The 21,434-nt window shown below is 51.6% G+C and overlaps 5 protein-coding genes across 5 annotated transcripts; 3 read left to right on the plus strand and 2 right to left on the minus strand.

The window, feature by feature from the left end:
- Positions 1-1,105: 1,105 nt before the first annotated feature.
- Positions 1,106-4,858, minus strand: BBA_06144 (cell wall biogenesis protein Mhp1; the record flags this gene model as incomplete). Its single annotated transcript, XM_008601241.1, has 2 exons — positions 1,106-2,498; positions 2,550-4,858. 2 exons carry the CDS (start codon positions 4,856-4,858, stop codon positions 1,106-1,108), a joined length of 3,702 nt encoding a protein of 1,233 aa, XP_008599463.1.
- A 1,517-nt stretch (positions 4,859-6,375) lies between these two features.
- On the minus strand, positions 6,376-7,328 carry BBA_06145 (60S ribosomal protein L5 (CPR4); the record flags this gene model as incomplete). Its single annotated transcript, XM_008601242.1, has 2 exons — positions 6,376-7,243; positions 7,303-7,328. The coding sequence occupies 2 exons, from the start codon at positions 7,326-7,328 to the stop codon at positions 6,376-6,378; spliced, it is 894 nt and encodes a 297-aa protein (XP_008599464.1).
- Positions 7,329-7,965: 637 nt separating this feature from the next.
- On the plus strand, positions 7,966-8,957 carry BBA_06146 (haloacid dehalogenase-like hydrolase; the record flags this gene model as incomplete). Its single annotated transcript, XM_008601243.1, has 2 exons — positions 7,966-8,079; positions 8,151-8,957. The coding sequence occupies 2 exons, from the start codon at positions 7,966-7,968 to the stop codon at positions 8,955-8,957; spliced, it is 921 nt and encodes a 306-aa protein (XP_008599465.1).
- Positions 8,958-11,768: 2,811 nt separating this feature from the next.
- BBA_06147 (3-dehydroquinate dehydratase) lies at positions 11,769-14,907 on the plus strand (the record flags this gene model as incomplete). The annotated part of the gene is made up of 3 exons (XM_008601244.1): positions 11,769-14,040; positions 14,073-14,265; positions 14,874-14,907. The coding sequence occupies 3 exons, from the start codon at positions 11,769-11,771 to the stop codon at positions 14,905-14,907; spliced, it is 2,499 nt and encodes an 832-aa protein (XP_008599466.1).
- A 3,424-nt stretch (positions 14,908-18,331) lies between these two features.
- Positions 18,332-21,207, plus strand: BBA_06148 (fungal specific transcription factor; the record flags this gene model as incomplete). Its single annotated transcript, XM_008601245.1, has 5 exons — positions 18,332-18,469; positions 18,533-18,599; positions 18,664-18,934; positions 18,995-19,153; positions 19,221-21,207. The coding sequence occupies 5 exons, from the start codon at positions 18,332-18,334 to the stop codon at positions 21,205-21,207; spliced, it is 2,622 nt and encodes an 873-aa protein (XP_008599467.1).
- Between the last annotated feature and the right edge of the window lie 227 nt (positions 21,208-21,434).

Genomic DNA, 21,434 nt, shown 5'->3' on the forward strand with positions numbered 1-21,434 from the left:
TTGTTGTGTGTGTGTGTGTGTGTGTGTGTGTGTGTGTGTGTCCGTGTTCGTGGCCCTCTATTTGAACCGCAAGAAGGTTGATGAAAGTAGATTGTAATTGTAGTTTGTGCAGATTGTATCGTGTCGAAGAAGAGTTGGCGAGTAGAGTTATAGATGAGCCAGGTTGTCAGATTGTCAGGTTGTCAGATTGTGGTGTTTGTCGACTTATATGAGAAGTTGTTTTTGTTGCAACCCAGCTTTAATCTAAATTAAAAAACAAAAGATAAAAAGAAAACAGGCAACAAAGTTATAAAAGAAGGAGAGAGGTACCGGGAAATCCAACAAGAAGACTAAATCTAAATGAAAAAAAAAAACTGATTAAAAAGCAACACTGCAAGCCGTGTGTCATCTTACGAATCCTCTTTGACGCAACACGTAAAAGTGCCTTGGTTGGCCCCGGCCCCAAGGAGATGGCGTGAGATGCGGGGGGGAGTGGTGCGCTCGCCAGACGTTGCCAGCCACGGCGCTCAACGCCATTGAGCGTGCATGGCCTGACTTTTTCGGCGGGTCTGGGGCGGCTTTTTGTATGAATCGGATGGATGGAGCAAGAAAAAATGCATTCCGTTTCAGAAACGCGCGTGGTCTGGCTGGCGGTGGGGGGTGTTCGCCGCCTATTTTACCCGTCTTCAGCCCAACTACGGTGTTACCTTTCAAACTACCTAGTAGTTGGCAGGTTGGGAAAGATGGCCAGTATGCGAATACGAGGTGGTTGTGAGATAGGTCGAGGCTTGCTTCGGGTCTGGCGTGCTTGCTTTGATTATGATAATTATGTAATTGGGCGTTGAAAAAAACAAGTATTACATGCGAATCATGTGAATCATGTGAATATAACCTTCCGCGTCCCAATTCCCCCGCGGCGCATCCCACTTGCCCCTCGCCCCATCCATGACGCCAGACAAATCCATATAATAAATGATAGTTGTCAAGTGGAATACAGGTAGTACGTCTGTACTTGCTTGCTTGAACGAAAAATAAATGAAAAGAAAAACGATAATAATGGCATTGCAATACAACAATGTGTCGAATACAATGGCGGCTGCCATTCTCCAAAAGCACCACCACATTATTAGTCGGCAATCGCACTCTCGTCGGCGGCCCGCGCCGCTTCACGAAGCGACTTCTCCTGCTCGCTGGGCACGGTGCGGTTGGCGAGGGCCTTTTTCTGCGACTCGACGAAGCGCTCCCAATGAGCGCCGTCGGGGTCGTTACGCTTCATCGTCGTCAGCAATGACTCGCGATTGTCCTTGTAGGCCTGAATGACGCCCTTGGTCTGCACCTCGTCCCAGAAGCCGCCGCCCACGTCCTCGGCCAGTTCCGTCAGCATACGTACGTGTCGCGGATCTGCGCCAATGTCGTCAATCGTGGCCATCAGGTCCCTCATCTGCATCTGCGACACTATGCCCACCCGGAACCGGTGGCCCGCCCGGTGCACACGACCCTCCTCCTCAGCTAGCACCTTGGATAACGTCGAGTTGCTGCGGGACAGCCGCTGCGCGCGTATCTCGCCGTCATCTTCGCCGTCCGAGACTACTGCTTCTTCGGCAACGGCGGGGCTGTTGACCGTCTCTGCAGAGCCGCTTCTGTCGCGCTTCGGATCGGTTATACTGAGCTCGACCACCTCTCGTGTGTCAGGGTATTCGTCTTCGAATCGTTTGATGATGCCCTGCAGCGTTTCATCCAGGAAAGTGAGCTTTCTCAGGGTCATCTCGTCGTCTGGGTTCGCTTTAGCCTTGATAAGCGCAGGCTGTAAGCGCAGCCGAATCTTGCGTGCGCCCGCAAGCAGATGCTTCGACATGTCCTTTGCCTTGCCACCTGTTGGGAGCTTGCGAGTTGCAAGAGACGCGTCAGGTTCTGCTTCGCGGATATATTCCCCGGACTGGCGCTGCGACTCGTCTCCACGATTCTCGAGGCAGCACTTGAGTGCTTTGACGACCCCGGTGCCTCCAATCACGTAGTCTTCATCGGGAGCGGAGGTGTTGTCTTCCTCGTCGCTTTCTTGCATCACGTCGTGGCCAACAAGATGCATAATCACGTCAGAATAAACAGCAGGCTTGGACTCGTCAGTCCCATTAGTCTCTGACAAAGTTGCCGCCATAGCAGCACCAATACCCGTATCCGGTATCCGCTCCATGTTGCGCAGACAGTATGCAACAACCTGCTTCGCCATGGCCTTGACGATTTCGCCCGCTTCATCATGAGGAACGTCAATATCGATGGCGATTATGCTCTTGGAGACTCGAGCTGCCGCCATGAGTGAAGCATAAAGTGCGCAAGCTTCCTCTTGAGCTTCTTCACTCTTGGCATGTGCCAGCTTGACGAGTTCCTCATTTTCCAGTAGCTTGATGTGTGCCAGTTGTTGAATTTCCGGAAGCACCTCCACCAAAGCAATGGCTTGCTCCGGATTCATGCTGACATCGGACAAGTGAATACGTTTTAGCCCGGAGCATTTAGGTAGATATCTTCAAATCGATTAGTATCATGGTTGAAGTGGAATGGGTATTCGAACTTACCTTCTTAGAAGACCCACAGCGCTGGGCCGCGTTTGGAACAGTTCTCTGTTATGTGAAAGATCGACGAACCGAAGATCTGGTATGCTCGCCATAACCGGCAAGATCTTGGAGAGAGAAGACGGCCCAAGTTCGCAGCCCGCGAGGCTGAGAGCCCAAAGACTAACATTCGCTTCCAGTGCCGACGCAATCCTTTCTTCGTGACCCCGGAGGTCATTGCCAGCCAAGTCAAGACCTTCAACGATACCCGACGAAATGTATCTCGTCACATGCATGATGCCTTGCTCATCCAAGTAATTGTGCGCCAGGCCGAGCCGCTTCACTTTGCACTTCATCATGCCGTCGAGTATGACGCCGAGCTGCTCCATGCTAGGCTCCGTTTCGCCCATGTTGATCATTTCCAAGGTTGGACCAGCAAGTCGATCACCAAGCGACGTGGCAAAGATGCCGGCGATGCTGCGGGGGATGTGCTGGCCGTTGGGCAGTGTGGCGCCTACTTGAGAGAGTGCCTGGCGCGGAAAGGGTATGTGAGCGAGGTCGAGACTTTTGATTGATTTGCAGAGGTATATGAACAAGGACAAATGCTTCCAACCGTCCGGACCAAGCTTGTTGTTTTTCAAGACAAGACGCTCAACTACGCCGCCTTGAGGCTCTTGTTCGTGCTTTGGCTTTCTGCGACTCAAGGTGGGTGGTTTGGCGGCCAAGAGGCCAGCCAAAATGACTCGCAGGCCTTCATCCGTCAAACCAATGTTCTCGAGCAAAACTTCTCGGACAGGTACAACAGCAAGATAGTCGCCAAGTGTCACTAAATCGGCCAGCTGTAGCCAGTAGCCTGTCAGATCCAGCTTGCTAAGCACTCCGAGCGAAAAGTTGAACGGGTCTGTGAGCTGTTCCGTGATTTTCTTCAGGATGGGCGTCTCTCGGAGCTGGCAACACCTTCTGTATATTCTGGCTGGGTTTATAGTCGGTAGAGAGCTCGTGTTAGGTGTGCCCGAGCTTGTCGAACCGAGCGAATCACTGCTGTCATAATGAATTTCGACTGGAATTGAGCCATTGTCTTCAGCCAGCTTCCTGCGCTTTTCTTTCCGCGCCTTGCGCTCTTCTTCGCTGCGCTTCTTCTTTTCCTTTTTCCTGGATGGCTCCTTCTCAGCTGCTGGAGTATCCGCTTCTGCGCTGTCGTTTTCACCGCTTGACTTTTCATCAATGGCATTGTTTGCCATGGCTCCAGTCTCCTCGCCAGCGCCCTTTGCGGGACCGCTGGCCTTGACCTCTGACGCTTGTGTTGACTTGCCGTCGTCGAGATTTTCTTCTTTCATGACAGCGCTATCGCTTTTCAAAGCTTCGCCTTCACCCCTTTCACCAATTTTCTTCTTCAATGTCTTGTCGATTGGTTGTGTAGGAACTTCGCCATCTGCGTACTTGGGCATCGGCGCGATTTCTACGTCGACGCAAAACGCGACGCGGCGTAGTTTGGCCGCCTTGAGCTCACCGATAGGACACCGTTCTCTGTGCTTGTCTTTGTTGAGTACTGTGCGTTGAACAAGGCCGTGTGCAAGACGATTGTGGGTTGCGCCATTGACAGAGGAAGATGACGACAGGCGACGGAAAACACTGAGAATGCCGGCTTGACCTGACCTGGGCGGTGCAGGTGTATAAGGACCACTACCCTCGGGCTTGGCGCCATGTTGCAGGACGGCGTTTCTAGAGGGCGAGATTTTCGGTACGGGAGGATCAGATGCTTGTGGTGATGGAGGTTGGTCCTCGTGCGACGTACTTCGTTGCAGCAGACCTGTGTGATGATGAGATGGCGTTGGTTCCGTTGGTAACTGGGGGCCGTTTGCGGAAGGGGATGAGCTCGAGAATTTGGCAGAGATATTGGAGAACCAGGTGTTGCGACGTCCAGGCGGCGTTCCGTTAGGGCCGAGTTGCTTATCAACAGAGCCAGATCTCGACAGGCGTTTGGTTATGCTAGAGCCACCATTCAAAGATGTACTGAGCTGGCCATTGGCCTCGACTCCAGACTTGGAATCATTTGTTTGATGTGACGGTGTGCCGTTCGATGCTGTTGGTATTTGGCGCGGTTGCGTGGTGGTGGCCTTCGGCGGCGAGGATTTATTGAGTTTGTCTGTAGATAGGAGGTTAGCGCAATCGTTGCAGAGAGCAGTTCGGCGGCGATTGATCCAAGTCGTAGTGACGAATGTCGAGAATCGCCCTGGGAGCGAGTTGAGCGGGCGCGCAGAAGAGGTTGTAGACATGCCTTTGGAGGACCCTGGAGTCATCCAGCTGACGTCGACACCATGAACCTGCTCCATGGTAACCGTAAGACGCAGAGCAGGACTCCTATGTATGTAGTACAGAGACGGCAATCAGCACGTCTCGAGCCGTTGCGTTGTCGCCCGTATAAAGATGTTATTGTCCCATGAACGAGCGGGATCAAAGACGACTCGGCGAGCGATGACGAAAGAGGAGGATTGGCTCAAGAAGGCGAGTCGAGCGATGGCGGACGTCTCGAGATGACAGGCAGTCTGATAGCATCAAAGCAAGAGCTCTGTATCCTGTAAAGTAGTACAATGCGCTTGATCTCAACACAAAGCCAACAGTAAGAAGTCGTTCTCCGCCTGGTGCGAGCGGGCAAATTGCAACTCTAGCACAGGTGGCACGGCAGCAAAAGCCAATCGTGGGGAGCAAGGCTTATAATCAACGGGTGGCAAAGCTGGGAGATGTGCCCTGTAAAGCCATCAACTTAGCGCCAGAGCAGCCAAATTTCAGCGGGCTCTGGGTGGTTCCAAGGTGGTAATTAGCTCCCAGTTACTGGATCTGCTACGCCACTTCAGGGAGCCCACTTTTGCGCCTTGTAATGTTTGGTCTGTTTGGTGAAGGAGATTGAGCGTTGCAGCCACTCTGGATTGCTACCTGCAAGCTCAGCGATCCGTCGGCTGTAGCACTGGTACCTCTGTCCATCCTCAGTTGCTCAGCTAGTGCAGCCACTTCTGAACTGGTATGCTCACTCAGTGTAGGAGTGATGATCCCATTTGTGCAGCCACAAACAATCAATTATTAATACCAATTTGTCTGATATATTTCAAATAAACATTACCTGCGCCCCAAGTGATAGGTCTTCACAAACGTTTCACCACATCTGACCTGCTACAGCTCCTGTTGCGCTGCTCTATTCGGCAGCATCTACGATTTCGATGTGCCGGCCGACGACTTCACTCCCTCCAATCCCAGTGGCGCCTTTGATAACGCAACAAGTCCGGGTGGTATCATGGACAAAGGCTGACAAAAACCACGCAGCGGCAGCCACCAAGTTCTAGACCTGCCACAAACCTGAAACCCTAAATAGGTAGGGGACCATACTATCCCGCCAGTGACCGACTACAGCCACAAGACTCGGCCCGCTGAAGAAGCGCCAGTCCGGGGAGAATGGGACCAAGCCTCTTCAATGTTTGCAGCCCCTCACTCTCCTCTCGTCCGCCTAGGTACTGATAATCAGCCCTCGAGCCCAAATTGGCTCCGTCACTACAACTAACTCCTTCGCCGTTGACTTCGACTACATGCTTGTTCAGGTTTTGGTGCAGCCATGACGCACAGGCATCCGCTCCCAATACAACCGTTCCCCATTGCAAACCTGCTGTGGCCCTTCGTTTTGTGGTCATTGGCTTATTTCAAACTCACTCCATCACAAACACCTGGTACGTCACAGATTTAGAGTGAACACTTGGTAAAAACAAAATCATGGAAAGCGTCGTGGTATTTTTATTCATCACAGCCCCCCTGAAAACTCCAGAACCAAACATTACCAGAAAGTCATATCTATGACAACTTTTTACTCCTCCTGAAGGAGCTGAGCAATCTTCTTCTGCACGTTGGCCTGCTTCTCGGCCTTGGTCAGACGCTTGGTCTTGTACTTAAGAGAGATAGCCTTCCACTCCTCCTTGGTCTTCTTGGGACCGGCACTCTCAACCTTCTTGAAGGGGTCCTCGCGGATGGCCTTGTGGGCATCAGCGTACAGCTCCTCGAGGGACTCGGCCTCGATATCGTCCTCGATGTACTTGGCGAACTGGCTGCGGTAACGCTCCTCATCGTCGTCGGCCAGAGTCTCCATGTACTCGGCAACATGGCCACCGTAGATGTAGTTGCGGAGAACGTCGGCATCGAGCTCTTTGGTCTCAATGTCGTAACCCGGGAAGCGCTTCTCGGAGTGGGGGACCAGGATGCCGCCGTCCGAAGCACCCTTGAGGGCACCAAAGACACGGGCACCGGTGGAAGTGCGGGCAAGACCAACATCGAGGAAGGCCTTGAAGGGGCGGCGCTCACCGTCGTCGGTCTCGGCGGCCTCGGTGAGGGTGAACTCACCGTCAGCCTCCTCAACACCGACAAAGTCCTCCTCGAGGCCGAGCTTCTTGAGGGCACGGCGGGCAATCAGGAGACCCGTGGCGTAGGCAGCAGCCCAGTTGGTAAGGCCGTGCTCGATGCCGTAGGCCTTGAGCTCGTGGGCATAGGCGGCGCAGAAGACCTTGTCGCCGGAGATCTCAGATGTCACCAGCTGCATGATGATGTCCTTGTTGGTGAAGCGGACGACCAGGCGGTACTTGGGAGCATTGTACTTGTTCTTGGCCTGGGTGATAAGGCGCTTGCGAGCGTAGTAGTCGGTCTTGCCTTGACGACGGCGCTTGAACTTGGTTTGGTAGCGGCTGCGATTGAGTTAGCACATTAATTCCAGAACTGAGGTTGATATATTTGCCGGGCTTACCTGTAGTAGGCACTACTCTTGATCATCTTGTTGAAACCCTAATGTTCATGACCCCCGAGTCAGCAATTTGCGCTTCAGACTTGCTCGTCCTCCATCCGAAGCAACTTGCGGTGACTCTTCATCTCGAGCAAATACATGGCCATTGGCGTTTCTGCCAGGCGACCATGATGAACAAACAATCGAATTGGAACCGCAGGTTCTCATCAACACTGAGAACCCGGGAGATAGGCCTAACTTACCATTTTGACGTATTGGTGGTCAACACTGGACTTCGTCTGGTTGGTGTTGATGCGAGTTCCTGATAGGAAATGCGATCAACAAAATTTTGGTGGGGGATAAATTCAAGCCCTAAGCGAATGCACCCTGCCAATTGTGCGACCCACTACGAGAAACCGTGGTTGGTGACGAGGTGGAATCTGAGACCAAAATTGCAGCACGAGTCACGTGCATTGAGACATCCAATGTGGGGCTCCGGACTCCCGCGCGGCCGGAGCTCCAACGCTGATTTCGGCAGGTATGGGGGTCCTGCCGAGGCAAGGCGTGTTTTACCGGGGCAAATCTCTAAATGTCTTGTCAGTCCAACTCGACGATTAAGAATTGCAGCTGCACTTCCAGCAGAACGCGGGTTCAATTACAGCAGTACACACGATTGTCTCCGTCATAATGTCCGGACCTGGTGATGAGCCACTCGCAGACCTCATCATTGAGGCCATTGACGGTGAGCTATACGGGCCTCAGCAGCCCAAGGTCATTCTGTTTGACATTGGCGGTGTTTGTGTATGTCGCTGTTCCGATCTAAACATGATTCACCGGGTAACAGTATTGGGCTCTCTAACGCTTTTGTCTAGGTGGTTTCTCCTTTCCAAGCAATCTTAGACCATGAATTGAGTCTCGGCATTCCTCCGGGATGGATCAATTATTCGATCTCCAAGTCAGCGCCCAACGGCTTCTGGCACCGTCTTGAGCGGGGCGATATTCTGATGGATGCGGCTTTTTTCGAGGGATTCAGTCGCGATTTGCACAATCAGTCATTGTGGGAATATTTCTACCAGCAAGAAAAGGCAAAGAACCCCAAACTCGAAGACGTCACTCCTCCGCTGCCTAAGCTTGACGCCGAGTGGCTCTTTAACGAAATGATGACTTCATCAATGAAACAAGATCCATGGATGTTTCCCGCCTTGCAAGCACTCAAGGCGAAGAATAAGTACATTATCGCCGCTCTCAGTAACACCGTCATCTTCCCGCCCGGTCACAAGCTTCACCAAGCCGACTTCTTCTCCGGCCCACTGAGAGGACTATTCGACGTCTTCATCTCTTCCGCACATGTTGGCCATCGCAAGCCAGAACCCGCCATTTACAAGCTTGCCACGAAAAAGCTCGATGAATTTGCCCGAGACAACGCCAATTTGCCCAGGAATCGCAACCTAGGATGGGAATCGGGCATTCAGGCGGCCGATATTCTCTTTCTAGATGACATTGGAGAGAATCTCAAGGCTGCCAAAAAGGCAGGTTTTCGAACTATCAAAGTAAATCTTGGCAGGGCCTATGAAGCTGTGGATGAATTGGAAAAGATAACCGGCATGGAATTGGAGGGAGACCACCCCAAGATTCCGGTCAAGCCAAGGTTCACGCGCGCAAAAGCGTCAAAGATATAGACGGCACGATGATTCCGCGCCACGTACTTTTTATATGTAGAGCTTTGAATCATAGCAAGCCTTTCTTTCTGTTGAATCGGGTGATATGGTGGTGTAAGCCGACGATGAGGGTCACTCTTTTTCGTGTTGCCAAGTTGCTAGGAAGAAGTATTTTTACTTGCGCAGCCATCGTCCGAAAGGGCATGCCGAGGGGAAAAGTTTGACAGTATTATGGGCAGTGCAAGGGCTGGGCGTTTCTCTTTGGCGGTTGCGATTTCTAGCGACCAGGCCTGCAATTCCAGACCCTGACGGAATGATTCCCTCGAGCATATTTGACAGTGATTGGACGCGTATTGCACACCTAATTGTCTGCAGGCGTCTTCCAAAGACACTCTGCTCTTCGTATATGTCAACCTCATATTTACACATCGAGTATAGCCCGGCTGCCGAGAGCCACCGTTGGCAGGTGGCTTCTGAAATTACCAGTTCATGCTTGCTTTATTGTTGATATCGCCAGCTTTTGCGAAAGGGGCTCGTCCCGGTACACTACTCTTTGTAGATATGACGCGTGGGTGCTCATCGCGTTTTTCGTGGTGGTGCTAAAATGAGCGCCTACCCTACATTGTTTGCAGTTTTCCGATGTGCGTTGCAGCACCCATCGCTTTCATCTAGTTGGCCTTTCGTCACCGCACCAGGGTGCCGACACCGCTGCCGCAGCTTTCCAGTGCTTCACGACTTGGGCTGTGGACATTCTACGCCCTCGGGTTTTGGTTGACGATGTTACGAACCTGTGCGCGCATACGAGCGGTTGGGCCCTGAGGCCTGTGAGCATACGACTATGTTGTTTGACCCGGTGTGGTTTATACTTTGCTCAGGCCCAAAAATGTTCACGAGCTGACTGCCAAAATACAGAGCAAATAACTTGGTCACATCGTCGGCCATGCAGCACATGCGTTGGCCAACAATGACACGATGGAAACGTAGCGCGCGAACCTGGATCCCAGCAGAGACGGGTACATGAGACGATGAACGCGCTTTCAGCCCGCTATGTTCCATCGGCTCGTGCTGACAGTACTAGTGTAAACCCGCTCCCAGATCCAGGTAGCAGGCTGGTCGACTTATGTCAGTCTCATGACTCTGGCTTGAAGATATCGATGCTTTTCTTCCTGACGCGCCTCATGTTTGGCATGCGGCGTTTCATTCTAGCTTCGTATCTTTGTGTCAGCATTGCCGCATCTTGCCGTCCATTTTATCACTACTGGGCCATGCACCCGGATCCAGGCAGTTCCTGATGGGTTGATCACGGGGTCGCGCCGAGCTGCTATCTCGCTACCCGAAGGCCTGGTCAACTTGCCTTCACCGACGTCATCTCAAGTCTGGGGAGTCGGGGACCTGATTCGTGGAAATTGAGCCATGAGAGAATGCTCAGTTGAACGAACAGCGGAGTGTGGAGATTATCAATGCGGGATTGGAATGGTGCATGACCTGTTTGGAGAGGTGGAAATACTTCAAAGTCCACACTTTGCAGCATCAGTGGTAGCTAGCAACGCCCTATGATCGGAAATGGCGAAGCATTAAAAGGAAAAAAAAAAAAGAAGAAAAAAAAAAAAGAAGAAGCCGCCAGACCCGAAGCCAGATGGAACAAAAGAGAATATACACGTCACACACGCAATCCCTGCTGAGATGCCGTAGTTCGTAGCCTGATTGAGCAGAAGAGGAGCGGGACCGATATTTAGAACGGGTGGGTGCAGAACCCAAGCGGCCAACGTTGCTCAATCGGGCAATTGAGTATTGACGGCTTCAGAAGGAACGAGGTATACGATGAAATGACTCTTGAAAGGTTGCAAAGCTGGCAAGGTGGCAAGAGAGGCGGAGAGCGACCAGTTGCAGGTTCAAAAGCCGTCATTGCAAGGGCTGTCATTGGTGGAGAATCAAAGTGCGGCAGACCAGCCACAAAGCTTTGTTGGTGATGGGGCTCCCGTGGCTCCTTCCCCCCCCAGTGGAATCGACTGGTCGCGACAGGTGCTTCCTTGCTTCCCTTGGAACTCGCTGTTGGCGCTGGCGCTGGCGCTGAAGCCAGTACATTGCTAGCCACTGTTTGCTGACGCTGTTCGCCTGGCAGACAGGTACCTAAGGTACCTACCTACCTACAGTGGGCTGTACAGTGACTTCTGGTTGACAGTGGACTGGGGAGCGAGTCCCCGCGACTTGCCTCCAACCCCAATCCAAACCCCACTACCCCGAGAAGCAACATAATCCACGATTGCTGATGATTCGTTTTTACGTCGCCTGCATACCAAATCGGTTATTCCTATATCTTGCCCTTGGATTTACTGATTTTGGCGGTCGAGTCCATCACCTCGGTGGCTCTCCTGCCGTGCCGCGTCGTGTCTCTACCTATCTTTGCGCGGGAATGCCGTAGCTGTCAGCTAGGCGCACTCGCCCATACACAACGCCTCATCACGACGAGGTTGCTCCCTCCCATTTCTACAGATTCCACATACGATACTTTTCACGTGCCCTATAGACCAAAAGCGGTGCTGGAAGTCTCCTGGGGAAGCGTCAACTCCCTCTGATAGTGCGGTGAGCCGAGCTCACGTTGCAATATCCAATCTCACTCATCTCGCGAGGCGATTCTTATTTTGAACGCTCCGTGTCATCAGCGCTCCTCCATCCCGGATTGGAGCAAGCCGAAAACATTCGGATGGTCTGCTTATAATTGTTCAAGCCCGGCAACAGCAACACTGACGAGACAGCCTCACCAAGCTGCTGTCCTATCAGCTATTCAAGGTCCATAGGCGTCGGCATTGCCGAGCTACACCACACAGCGGTATGGCTGCTGTGCACCAACTCCTCACGAACCCTTCACCGAGCCCAGGACCGAAAACTGGCTTTGCAGACAACTCTGCGTCTTCTCGAATGGACGTTGACAACGGAGAGCGCGCCAGTCAAAGCCCACTCGTGATTGACAGTAGCTTCTTCGGAGATTCTCTGCAAGTGGGAGACTCCCGGATCGTTGTCATTATCTACGGAAAAGGACAAGAGCCAATTGTTTCCCTATTTGGAGAAGTTCTTGGCAAACCGTCGAGACTGAAATCTAGCTTCAGCGACGTCACGACAGCTGACCACGACTCCGTCATTGGCATTCCTGCAGACGTTGCGCGCAATGATATTGCTGCAAGAGATAATTCGCTGGTTGTTGCAATCAATGCTCACTTGGTCAGCCTCGGCATGCCACCGGACTTGCACCTTTCGGAACATTGCGATTATGAATTTCTCTACTCTGACACTCTGGACCTGCGCCGAGACCTTTGCCGATTCACCGCCTTTATTCTCGGTCAGATAAACCACCACAGCGAACTTATGTCCAAGCCGAGAACTTTGTTTCTCTCCACGACCTTTCCGGACGTTAGAGCTGCCCTTCCAAACCTCGACATCCTCACAGTGGGATCCGACGCCGTTGAACTGCGTGTTGATCTGCTACGGGAACCATTGGCCGATGGCACATTTGCCGATATTCCGAGCTTGAAGTACGTTGGAGAGCAAGTTATGTTGCTACGTCAGCGGACAGAATTGCCCATAATTTTCACAACGCGCTGTACCAACGAGAATGGCAAATTTCCCATGGACAAGCCAGAGCTGTACCGCGAATATCTGTACCGAGCCATTCAATGGGGCGTGGAATACATAGATGTCGAACTTTGGCTGCCAGAAGTAATCAGACAGGATCTTTGGCAGAGAAAGGGCAACTCACGCATCATGTCAGCTTTCCACGACTTTTCTGGAACTTTCAAATGGCCATCAGCATATGCCCAGGAAGTATTTGAACGCTCAATCAACTATGCGCATATCATCAAGATGATTGCGATTATAAATGACCACACGGAAAACTTCGAACTTGAATGCTTTCGCTCAAAAGTCAAGGCTGAGTATCCGCACGCACCGCCTTTGTCCGCCGTCAATATGCGTCAAGTAGGGCAGATAACTCGTTCGCTCAACAAAACTTTCACACCAATTACACACCCGCTATTGCCGCTGATTGCTGCACCGGGCCAACTGAGCGCCGCAGAGATCAACTCTGCTCTGTCGCACATGGGTAGCCTGCCCAGAAAGGCCTTTTACGGTATTACCAGCGTGGAATCTCGTGTCAAGGGACACAGGGCGCCATTTTATGAAAAGTGTTTCAACGAACTAGGACTTCCACACCAATTTGCTGTTATAGAACGTCAGACAAACAGCCCAGCTGGACTGGAAATGTTATTTGGCCAGGAATCTTTTGGCGGAGCGTACCTTGATCCAGGCCTCTCGTACTCCAACCTTATGAAGCAGAACCCCAGGCTTCAAGCAGCCAACAATGGAGACGGGCCAATCGTGAGTGAAGCTGCACGCGTTATTGGGACAGTCGACACAATCATGGTGAGGGTAGGCTCATCGTCTCATCCAAGCTCCGGACCGCCGTCGATGCCTGCAAGCCCTAGTCGGCAATCAGATGGTGTCGTGGCCCCTAATCAGAACATATCAAATCAGACGACCACACTGGTGTTTGATAATGCGAGCTGGAAAGGAATACTTAGCGCATTAACCAGAGATCTTGCGCCCTCGGCATACGCAGGTCGCACAGCCATGGTATTGGCATCCTCATCAGACGATGCAGCACCTGTCATCTTCGCAATGAAGGCGCTGAAGCTCTCAAAGATATACACTTTGGGGTTCAAGATGCCCTCGACACTCACACGCAACGCACCGCCCATCGAACAGTTCAACAGTCTCGAGAGCCTACAGCGAGCACGATCCGGCGCGAACGAAAGCGCTGCCCCCTTTGTCATGGTATCAGCGTTGGAACCTAGCAAAAGTAACATCGTGAGACTACTTCTGCGCGCGTTTGCAGGTAATGGCCAGACCTCTGGATTGACGAGAAACAGAAAAGTGTTTCTAGACTTGGCACATACTGCGGACCGACAGGCGATCGAAACGGCGGAGATTGCCGATAAGAGCGGCTTCGCGGCATACGGGGCTGCAGACAGTGCGGCCTTTACGACGGTCGAGAATTTGCGTTTGCTCGTGGGACAAAATGTACCCTACAGCTTCGTGAGGCTGGCTAGTGGTAATTAGCTGGTCGAACTTTTGCGACTATAGGCGATGCTGAGTACATTGGATCAGGGCAAATGAATCTGGAACAAGGATGGTTCTGGCGTGGTACAACGGGTGTTCTGGCGACGCCACACTTTACGAAGAATCATGCTCATGAAATTCTCAAGTGGCGTTTGGGCTTTGGTTCGCTGTCGCAAGTGCTTCTTCGCACACTTGGCACGGTGCAGTGCAAACATGTGTATGTGCATAGTAGATTTCTAGAAGAGCCTGCAGTGTAGAAGGAGTTGCTGTTACAAAGGACGTACCCCTATAACTGAGTCGGACCCGGCCATGTTCGGATGGAACGGCCGGGCATGGTTATCCCATGCTTGTCGTGGACACTTGTTTAAAAGTATGCTATTCCACTGATGGCTGCGTGAGCATGCCCAGGACGTGTCTGACTGTAATGTTCTGATTCCTATGTTTCGGTCACACAAATGACCTCAGACATGATTATTTATGCCTTTGAGGGTTCAACGTCAAAAGAAACATTACTTTTAGATCTGCCCTGCCCAGGTCATGGGCGGAAAGTTGTGGCGGCAGTTTGTTCCGCCGCCCAAATAGTGCTGACTGATGAGGCGCGCAGTGTAGGCTGGGCGGGCGTCTCGTTAGCAGGCGTGGCAGGACAAGAAGGCTGTACCAGTACCAAGTAGGTAAGCTTGTAATGGGGGGACAAAAGTATCAGGACCAATCTCAAAGCTAACAAGCCCTGCTTGCGACTCAATGACGGGTGCACATGCCCTGAATCCTGGGTATAGATCATTAACTGTGAATATTTAGAGGCGCTACTGTCTACACATATACTAGATCTATCTACCTTGGTCTTAGGGATGGCTTTTAGAAGTGCTGCCAAGGTGAAAGCACAATTCTACCATTGGCGCCTGCAGTGTTACGGACGTACCGACAAAGTATTTATTACCGCGTCATTCATTCCAAATAAACAAACGAGACTAAAAATGGCTCAGACAGGCGTGACAAGGAAGTCGAATGCAGAATGCGAGCGCCAAGCAGTGGCTGGGCTCCAGAAGTTTGGGAGCCAAATACGGGACCTCCCGCATTGTGGGCATGGGAGAGATGCCGTACGGGGAGGCCGAGGAGCCTCTTAGCTTTCTGACGCCCGAGGATAATTATGATGTAGCGGTAACTAGCTGACTGCCTTGCGATGGCGACGCACGTGTCAGTAATCCTAACTAGTTTCATTGCTTCCTTACTGGTAAATACATGAGACGAAAAAGTTGGGGGCTGCAGCAAGTCAAGTCCCTGCATGGGCCGTTGAGAAGGGCGCTGACTGGCACGACAAGGCTGCATACATGGGACAATACTGGTAGATAATAGAAGGGGTGTGTGCAAAGAGCATTATTCATGTGAACACGACTTGGCAGAATGGAAAGTTCTATGGAGTATTGAGCATCGCGAGCCACTTTCAGTAGTGAATCGTGAAACTCTGGACGAGAAGCGAGAAGCGATTGACAAGACGGAGATGACGGCTTACTTGGGTAACTTGGTATACAATGAGGTCTTAGTTATTGCATTGCTTTAGATGGTTGGTGGGCGGTCAAGCGCACCTAGTTCCGGACCAGCCCATCACCAGCCACTTGTGCCGCTGCTGGCGTAGAACCGCATGGCAAGGCAATGGAATACTAAGATAGGTTTCCATCTATTCTGCAAGAATCATAAAAGTCTTGGGCAGAAAGCAGCGACAGACATTACGAAGAATGACGGAATCTAATTACGAGGGAATTAATAACGACAGCTGGAGCGAAGCACACGAAGCAATTTGCACCGCTGGATCTAGCCCTGAGTTGCAGGGCTACAGTGGGGAGATGTAGCCTCGTAGTTACAATGCCTAAACCTTGATCTGCTCCGATAGGCCGGCCAAATGTCATAGTTACTATTGGTCGCTAGGAGCATGGGCAGCTTTTTAATTTAGCGACTTGACACATGCAAGTATGATTACAGTCGCCTTACAAACCACACAATTATAGGCATGCGTGCGTGTAATATACATGACGAGTTTGGAGAGGCGCAAGCGAGGAGCTGCATCGCGAACGCTCCAGTGGATTGCGACACAGCGGTGTGCCCCTAAAAGCAGCCCCATGGAGTAACCATGGTGTCGCGGATGGCTGCTGACAGAGTGGGCTTGCCCAGGATTGTTGCTGGCCAGACTCCAGAATCGTTTCCGACGACCAGTAATCCCTACTCATGGATCCACTGTCGCCAAATGACCCATTCCGCACACCTTGGCATTGCCTATTCTATGGCGTTTCCATCATTCGTTTCCGAAGCACGAGGCTATAGCTGGTCAGATGTACTTGGATCGTTGTCTTGGTTATTTCTGAGAAACGGCAGCTTGTGGAGAATTCTAGGGCTCTGAATACATAGCACTTCCCCAAGACCAGTTTTTAGTGTGCATATGAGGGGACACGCAGAGCGAGAGAAATTTGGAGAAGCATCCTGAGCAGAGGGTTCACAGATTCATGAGAGACTACCGTTCAACCCACACCGCTCCCAAATCAACATGCGGCAAGAGCGACAGCAGCGTCGTACGTCGCAAATTCAACGCGAGGACGTGCCGTCTGATAGATAAACAAGAGGTGGTTGATTTTCGGAATAGGAATAGATTCAAGACACGCATATCCCCAACGCAGAAGCAAGACGAGGGCCACCAACGATGAAGCTAATGAGGGCTTACCAGTAAGTTAGCTTCTGATTAGCTCGTGCCAGTAGAGATGGAACTGAATCCACTTGCGTACGATGATGGGGTTCTGCGACGGGCTCTCGGCATTTTGGTTTGGCATTGCCAATGACTATTAGAGCATGATTATATACTTAATTGGGTGTTGTTGGAGAGCGACCGACTGTCCCGAGAACGCAAGCTTGAGAGAAGGAAAAAACCGCCTAAAGCAGCAATTACATGATGGAGATGTCGTCCCATGGACTTGTTTGGCGCCCGCCACTATTACCAGTTCTCTAGCCACCTCCGCATAGCCCCCCCTCTTTCTCTCCACATCCGCACGAGCTACTTATTTTTTTGACGCAGTTACGTTTTGGATACAAAAACCAAATCAAATCAAGCCTCGAATCAGGGAGCTGTCAATTCGTTGACCAAGACACCCGGGTACTTGTAGGTATGCGTCGTGTTACTGATGTCCCCGATGTTGGCGAGATAGAGTGGCTGAGCCCCCCCAAAAGAAGGGTATTTATCGTGTGCGACCTATGCAGTAGCGGGGTGTATAATACAGTCAGGGTTGCAGACGTAAGATCGAGGAATCTCTGATGATTGACGGTAAAGTTCCGCACGACAGCCGCGTATACTACCATTGCAGAATAGCAGGCAAGTACCGTGTACTACCATTGCAGAGGTTCAGAAGTATCGTGGTAGGCAAGTACCTAGGCGCCTCTGATCAGTACACCTCTACTGCACAGTGAGCGACAGGTACTAAGCACGGCCAATCCGACCCCCAACTCGCCAAGTCCGTTGACTCTGGAGAAATCGAGTAACTTGGGCAATGGTTCATCCATCTTTCCACAGCACTGCGGGACACCAACTAGCTCATAGATGGTAAGAGAATAGGAGGATCCCGGTAAAAAGCACTTCTTTCTCTGTTAGCCCACCCGGAGCGCCACCTATGCACCGCTGACTTTCTGTCACTCTAGCTCCAGTACTCCGTACCTGTGAATACTTGCTCCACGCCCCCCCCTTCAAGCCCTGGCCGATGAGGCGACGCCGTGGGCTTGCCGGCTGCTCTGGCAGGCAGTTCGTCACCTAGACCTTGTCAATTCGTCCTGCGGCGGCTACTTTGTACATTTATCCCAGTACCGCCTCTTTGTCGCTAGATTCCCGAGTCTGCCTCAATTCCATCACCCGCTCACCTCTCCAGACCCTTTCCAACAACTACCGGCTTGCCACGCTCCGACTCATCGCGACGCGAGCTGGTCGGGAATTCACCTCGATCACCTTACCAAGCCAAGCAAGGATTTTGCCGGCGCGGCCATGCCATAGGAGGAAAAAGCAAAGGGCAAAATCTCGCACCATCACCTTCGCGACTGCCAATTGTGATAGATGGCCTCTCGCTTTCGAAGCCATCTCGCAGATCTCGTCCCTTGTCAGCTTTCGTTCATCTGCTACAAGCCAATCATTGTGTGACGCCATACCCGGCCTCTTCACTACTCGAGCCTGCTTAATCACTCTCACATTGTCTGGCTCTTCTCCCTTTGCCGGACTCTGACGTCTGTGGGTTCGGATGCTCTCCGTCATCAATCCCATGGCCGATTCGCAATTCCCGGGGTCCAACAAGGTTGCCATTCCACGACCCCAAGTCGGCATCGAGAGGCTGCTTCCTCGCCGCCAGACAAATGAGCCCCGCGAATCTATGAACTGCAAATCCTGTCGCAAAAGAAAGGTGAGCCTGCGCTCACGCGCATGCCATGCGCTGCACATGTCACTGATATTGCACCGTCTCTAGATTAAATGCAACAGACTGCGACCATCTTGTGAAGCATGCCAGCTGTTCCAATGCCCCTGTATATATGGTGCGCGACTACACCATGTACTTTGAGCTATCATCAATCAGGTACTAACTTGTCCGCTGCGCAGACGCCGTACCGAAGAAACGAGGACCAAAGACCGATGTTCTAGAAGCACTGCTTAAGCGCGTCGACGGTCTTGAGGCCAAGCTGAAAGAGAAGAATGCGGAAGATGGCACAGATACCGGCGCCGAGTCGTCAGAGGTCCAGAGCGCCGAAATCGAAGAAGCAGGCTGTTCAGAAACTCACGAACCACCGTCGAAGCGCATTGCTAAAGCACTAGAAAAGTCTCCCTCCGGAAGCGTCGAGCCTGTGTTCGCGACGTCGCGGCAATCTTCTGCGTAAGAGCCAACGATTCCTGCCTGTGTCTCTAGACTGTCCGTAGCTAATTGTACATGCAGCGACCAGTCGGCCACTGGCAATGCTACTGTACCGATTGAGACTCTCATCAATGCATACTTTGAGACAGCACATGGCAAACCCTTTTTTATTCTCGACGAAGCTACGGTTCGTCAACGTATTCAACTCAAGCAGCTACCACAATACCTCGTCGATGCTATGTGTGCTGCGGTGGCTAAGTTTGTTAGACTTTTTCTCATAGTTGGTTTCTTCAACTAATACAATCAGATTTTCTGTTCATCCAAACGGCCACTTGGCAGCTGCTCAGCTGAGTCTGGATCTGGCTACCCGCGCGCGTCAGGCCATCGACATTGACGAGGTATCAGTGGAAGCAACACAGTCGTTGCTCTTAATATGCCTCACATTCATCATGGCAGGCAAGGGCGCTAAGGCATACATGGTACTGACAAATGCTATTGCCATGGCGCTTGGTCTCGAACTACACAGAGAAACGGACTCCCAAATCCGAATCACCACGCAGATGGAGCGCGAAACGCGACGCAGGCTATTCTGGACCTGTTACCTTCTGGACAGATTACTAGCATGTGGCTCGAAACGACCTGGTCTTATTAGCGATGATGCCATAATCCTTCGGCTCCCTTCATGGACGTCTAATCCTTGCTCAGCACACATCGAAGGAGAATTCTTTGACTGTGGCTCAAACCTGCGGTATTTGCAAGGAAGTGGAACAAAGTCCCAGGGCAGCAGCGGCATGTTCATTGACATTTGTCGCATCCTCGGCATTACAAGTAAATATCTTGCGGCTGGGGGTGTCAAGGGGGATTCGCATTTTCCTTGGCATGCACTTTCAGGCTTGTCCAAAATTCGACATGAACTCGACACTTGGGCCTCTGGGACGAATAATGCCTTTGCTACTGTTGATTCACTCTTTGGCCAGTCTGATGCTACAGTTCTCTTTATGAGCAAGATGCTCTACCATCTTATCCACTGCCTGATTTACCGTCCATTTCTTCCTATCGATCTTGCCGAGCTCTCTGGAAATGGTCAACACCAGTCCTGGCAGATAGAGGCCACTACCATGTGCTTTTTACATGCCAATGCCGTCACGGAACTTGCAGACCTCGCAAGGCAACTTGGACGCATCCAGATGCCATGCATGACTGGCTACTGCATCTTCACCGCAGCAACTGTTCATGTACATGGAACTCACTACACCCCGTCGCCTAACAACGGCGACATGTCCGTCTTTTTGCCCTCTTCGAATCTCTTGGTGAAAGCAAAGGCAATGCTTGGTGACTTGCGATATATCTGGGGTGTCGTGGAACAGCATCGGGATGATTTAGAAGCGGTTTGCGCGATGCACGGAGATTTAATCAAGGCGCTCGCTTCCAACTCGATAAGATACACGCCAGGTTTCCAGCTTGAAGACTATTTCGACAGATATTCGAGTGTTGGGGGATTAGATGGACGTGGCCGTCGAATGGACGGCGCGAGCCTCGATCTGAAGAATGTTCCAACAGCTTTCATGGCTGATCCCCATGCCGCCCAAGTTCTCCGTGGCATACCACAGCAGTCAGCTCTCAAGCGCAAGAATACGGGCACATTAAGCCAAAGTCGAACAGAAATGATGCTTATATCGCCGACGCCCACTGCTCAAAGTTCTACATCCTATCACCACCGAGTGTTGTCTAGCCACTCTGGACAGACATTGGACGTTTTCCCGCAAAGCGCTGTACAAACACACGGTCACGAATCTCAAGCACATCATATCAGTACTGTGCGTAGCCCAATGGAAGAACACCCCTTGACTACCGTTGGAGCCAGCACAGCAGTAATGGATGAATATTCTTTCTCCACAGCGCCATCTTCGACGTTGATCAGCATGATGAACCCGCCGGCATACAATTCGACACATGGCCATAGTGCCCCAATGGGAATAATTGGCAGCCAGACGATGATGGGATCCGAAGTGCCGTCGTATGACCCCATGTTTGGCACCATTCCGACCAGCGCATATGATAGCCCAGTCGTATGGCACGGAGTCGATACAAATGTCCAGCTTGGGAACCAGGCTGGCGCCACTATACCGAGTCCGGGCACGAAGAGCAACACAGGCAGCAGCGGAACTCAAGTCGAGGAAAAAGACCCGTTTCTGACGCTTCTCGAGCAGCTTGCCGAAAATGAGCAACGTTTCAATGATGGAACAGGGGAGCTTGATTTCTTCCTCGCCGGAGCCGGTGTTGAGACATGCTAAGCGACAGTTGCCTAGCACGGGGTGTATGTACATTATATTGATACCTTGTTCTGTATTTGTTAGTAAGTGGAAGACACGGCAAGATCTCTGGGAAGCAATTTTGAGCGTTCAGAGTAAACGTGTATATATATATATAACGAACCTGATGCCATCACGATGCCTAATAGTAACGAGAATCTACGGGTTATACGCAAATCTATGATAGAGAATTACGATAAATTGAGTTT

The sequence above is a fragment of the Beauveria bassiana genome (genome assembly GCF_000280675.1).
Source record: "Beauveria bassiana ARSEF 2860 unplaced genomic scaffold BBA_S00017, whole genome shotgun sequence".
NCBI lineage: Eukaryota > Fungi > Ascomycota > Sordariomycetes > Hypocreales > Cordycipitaceae > Beauveria > Beauveria bassiana.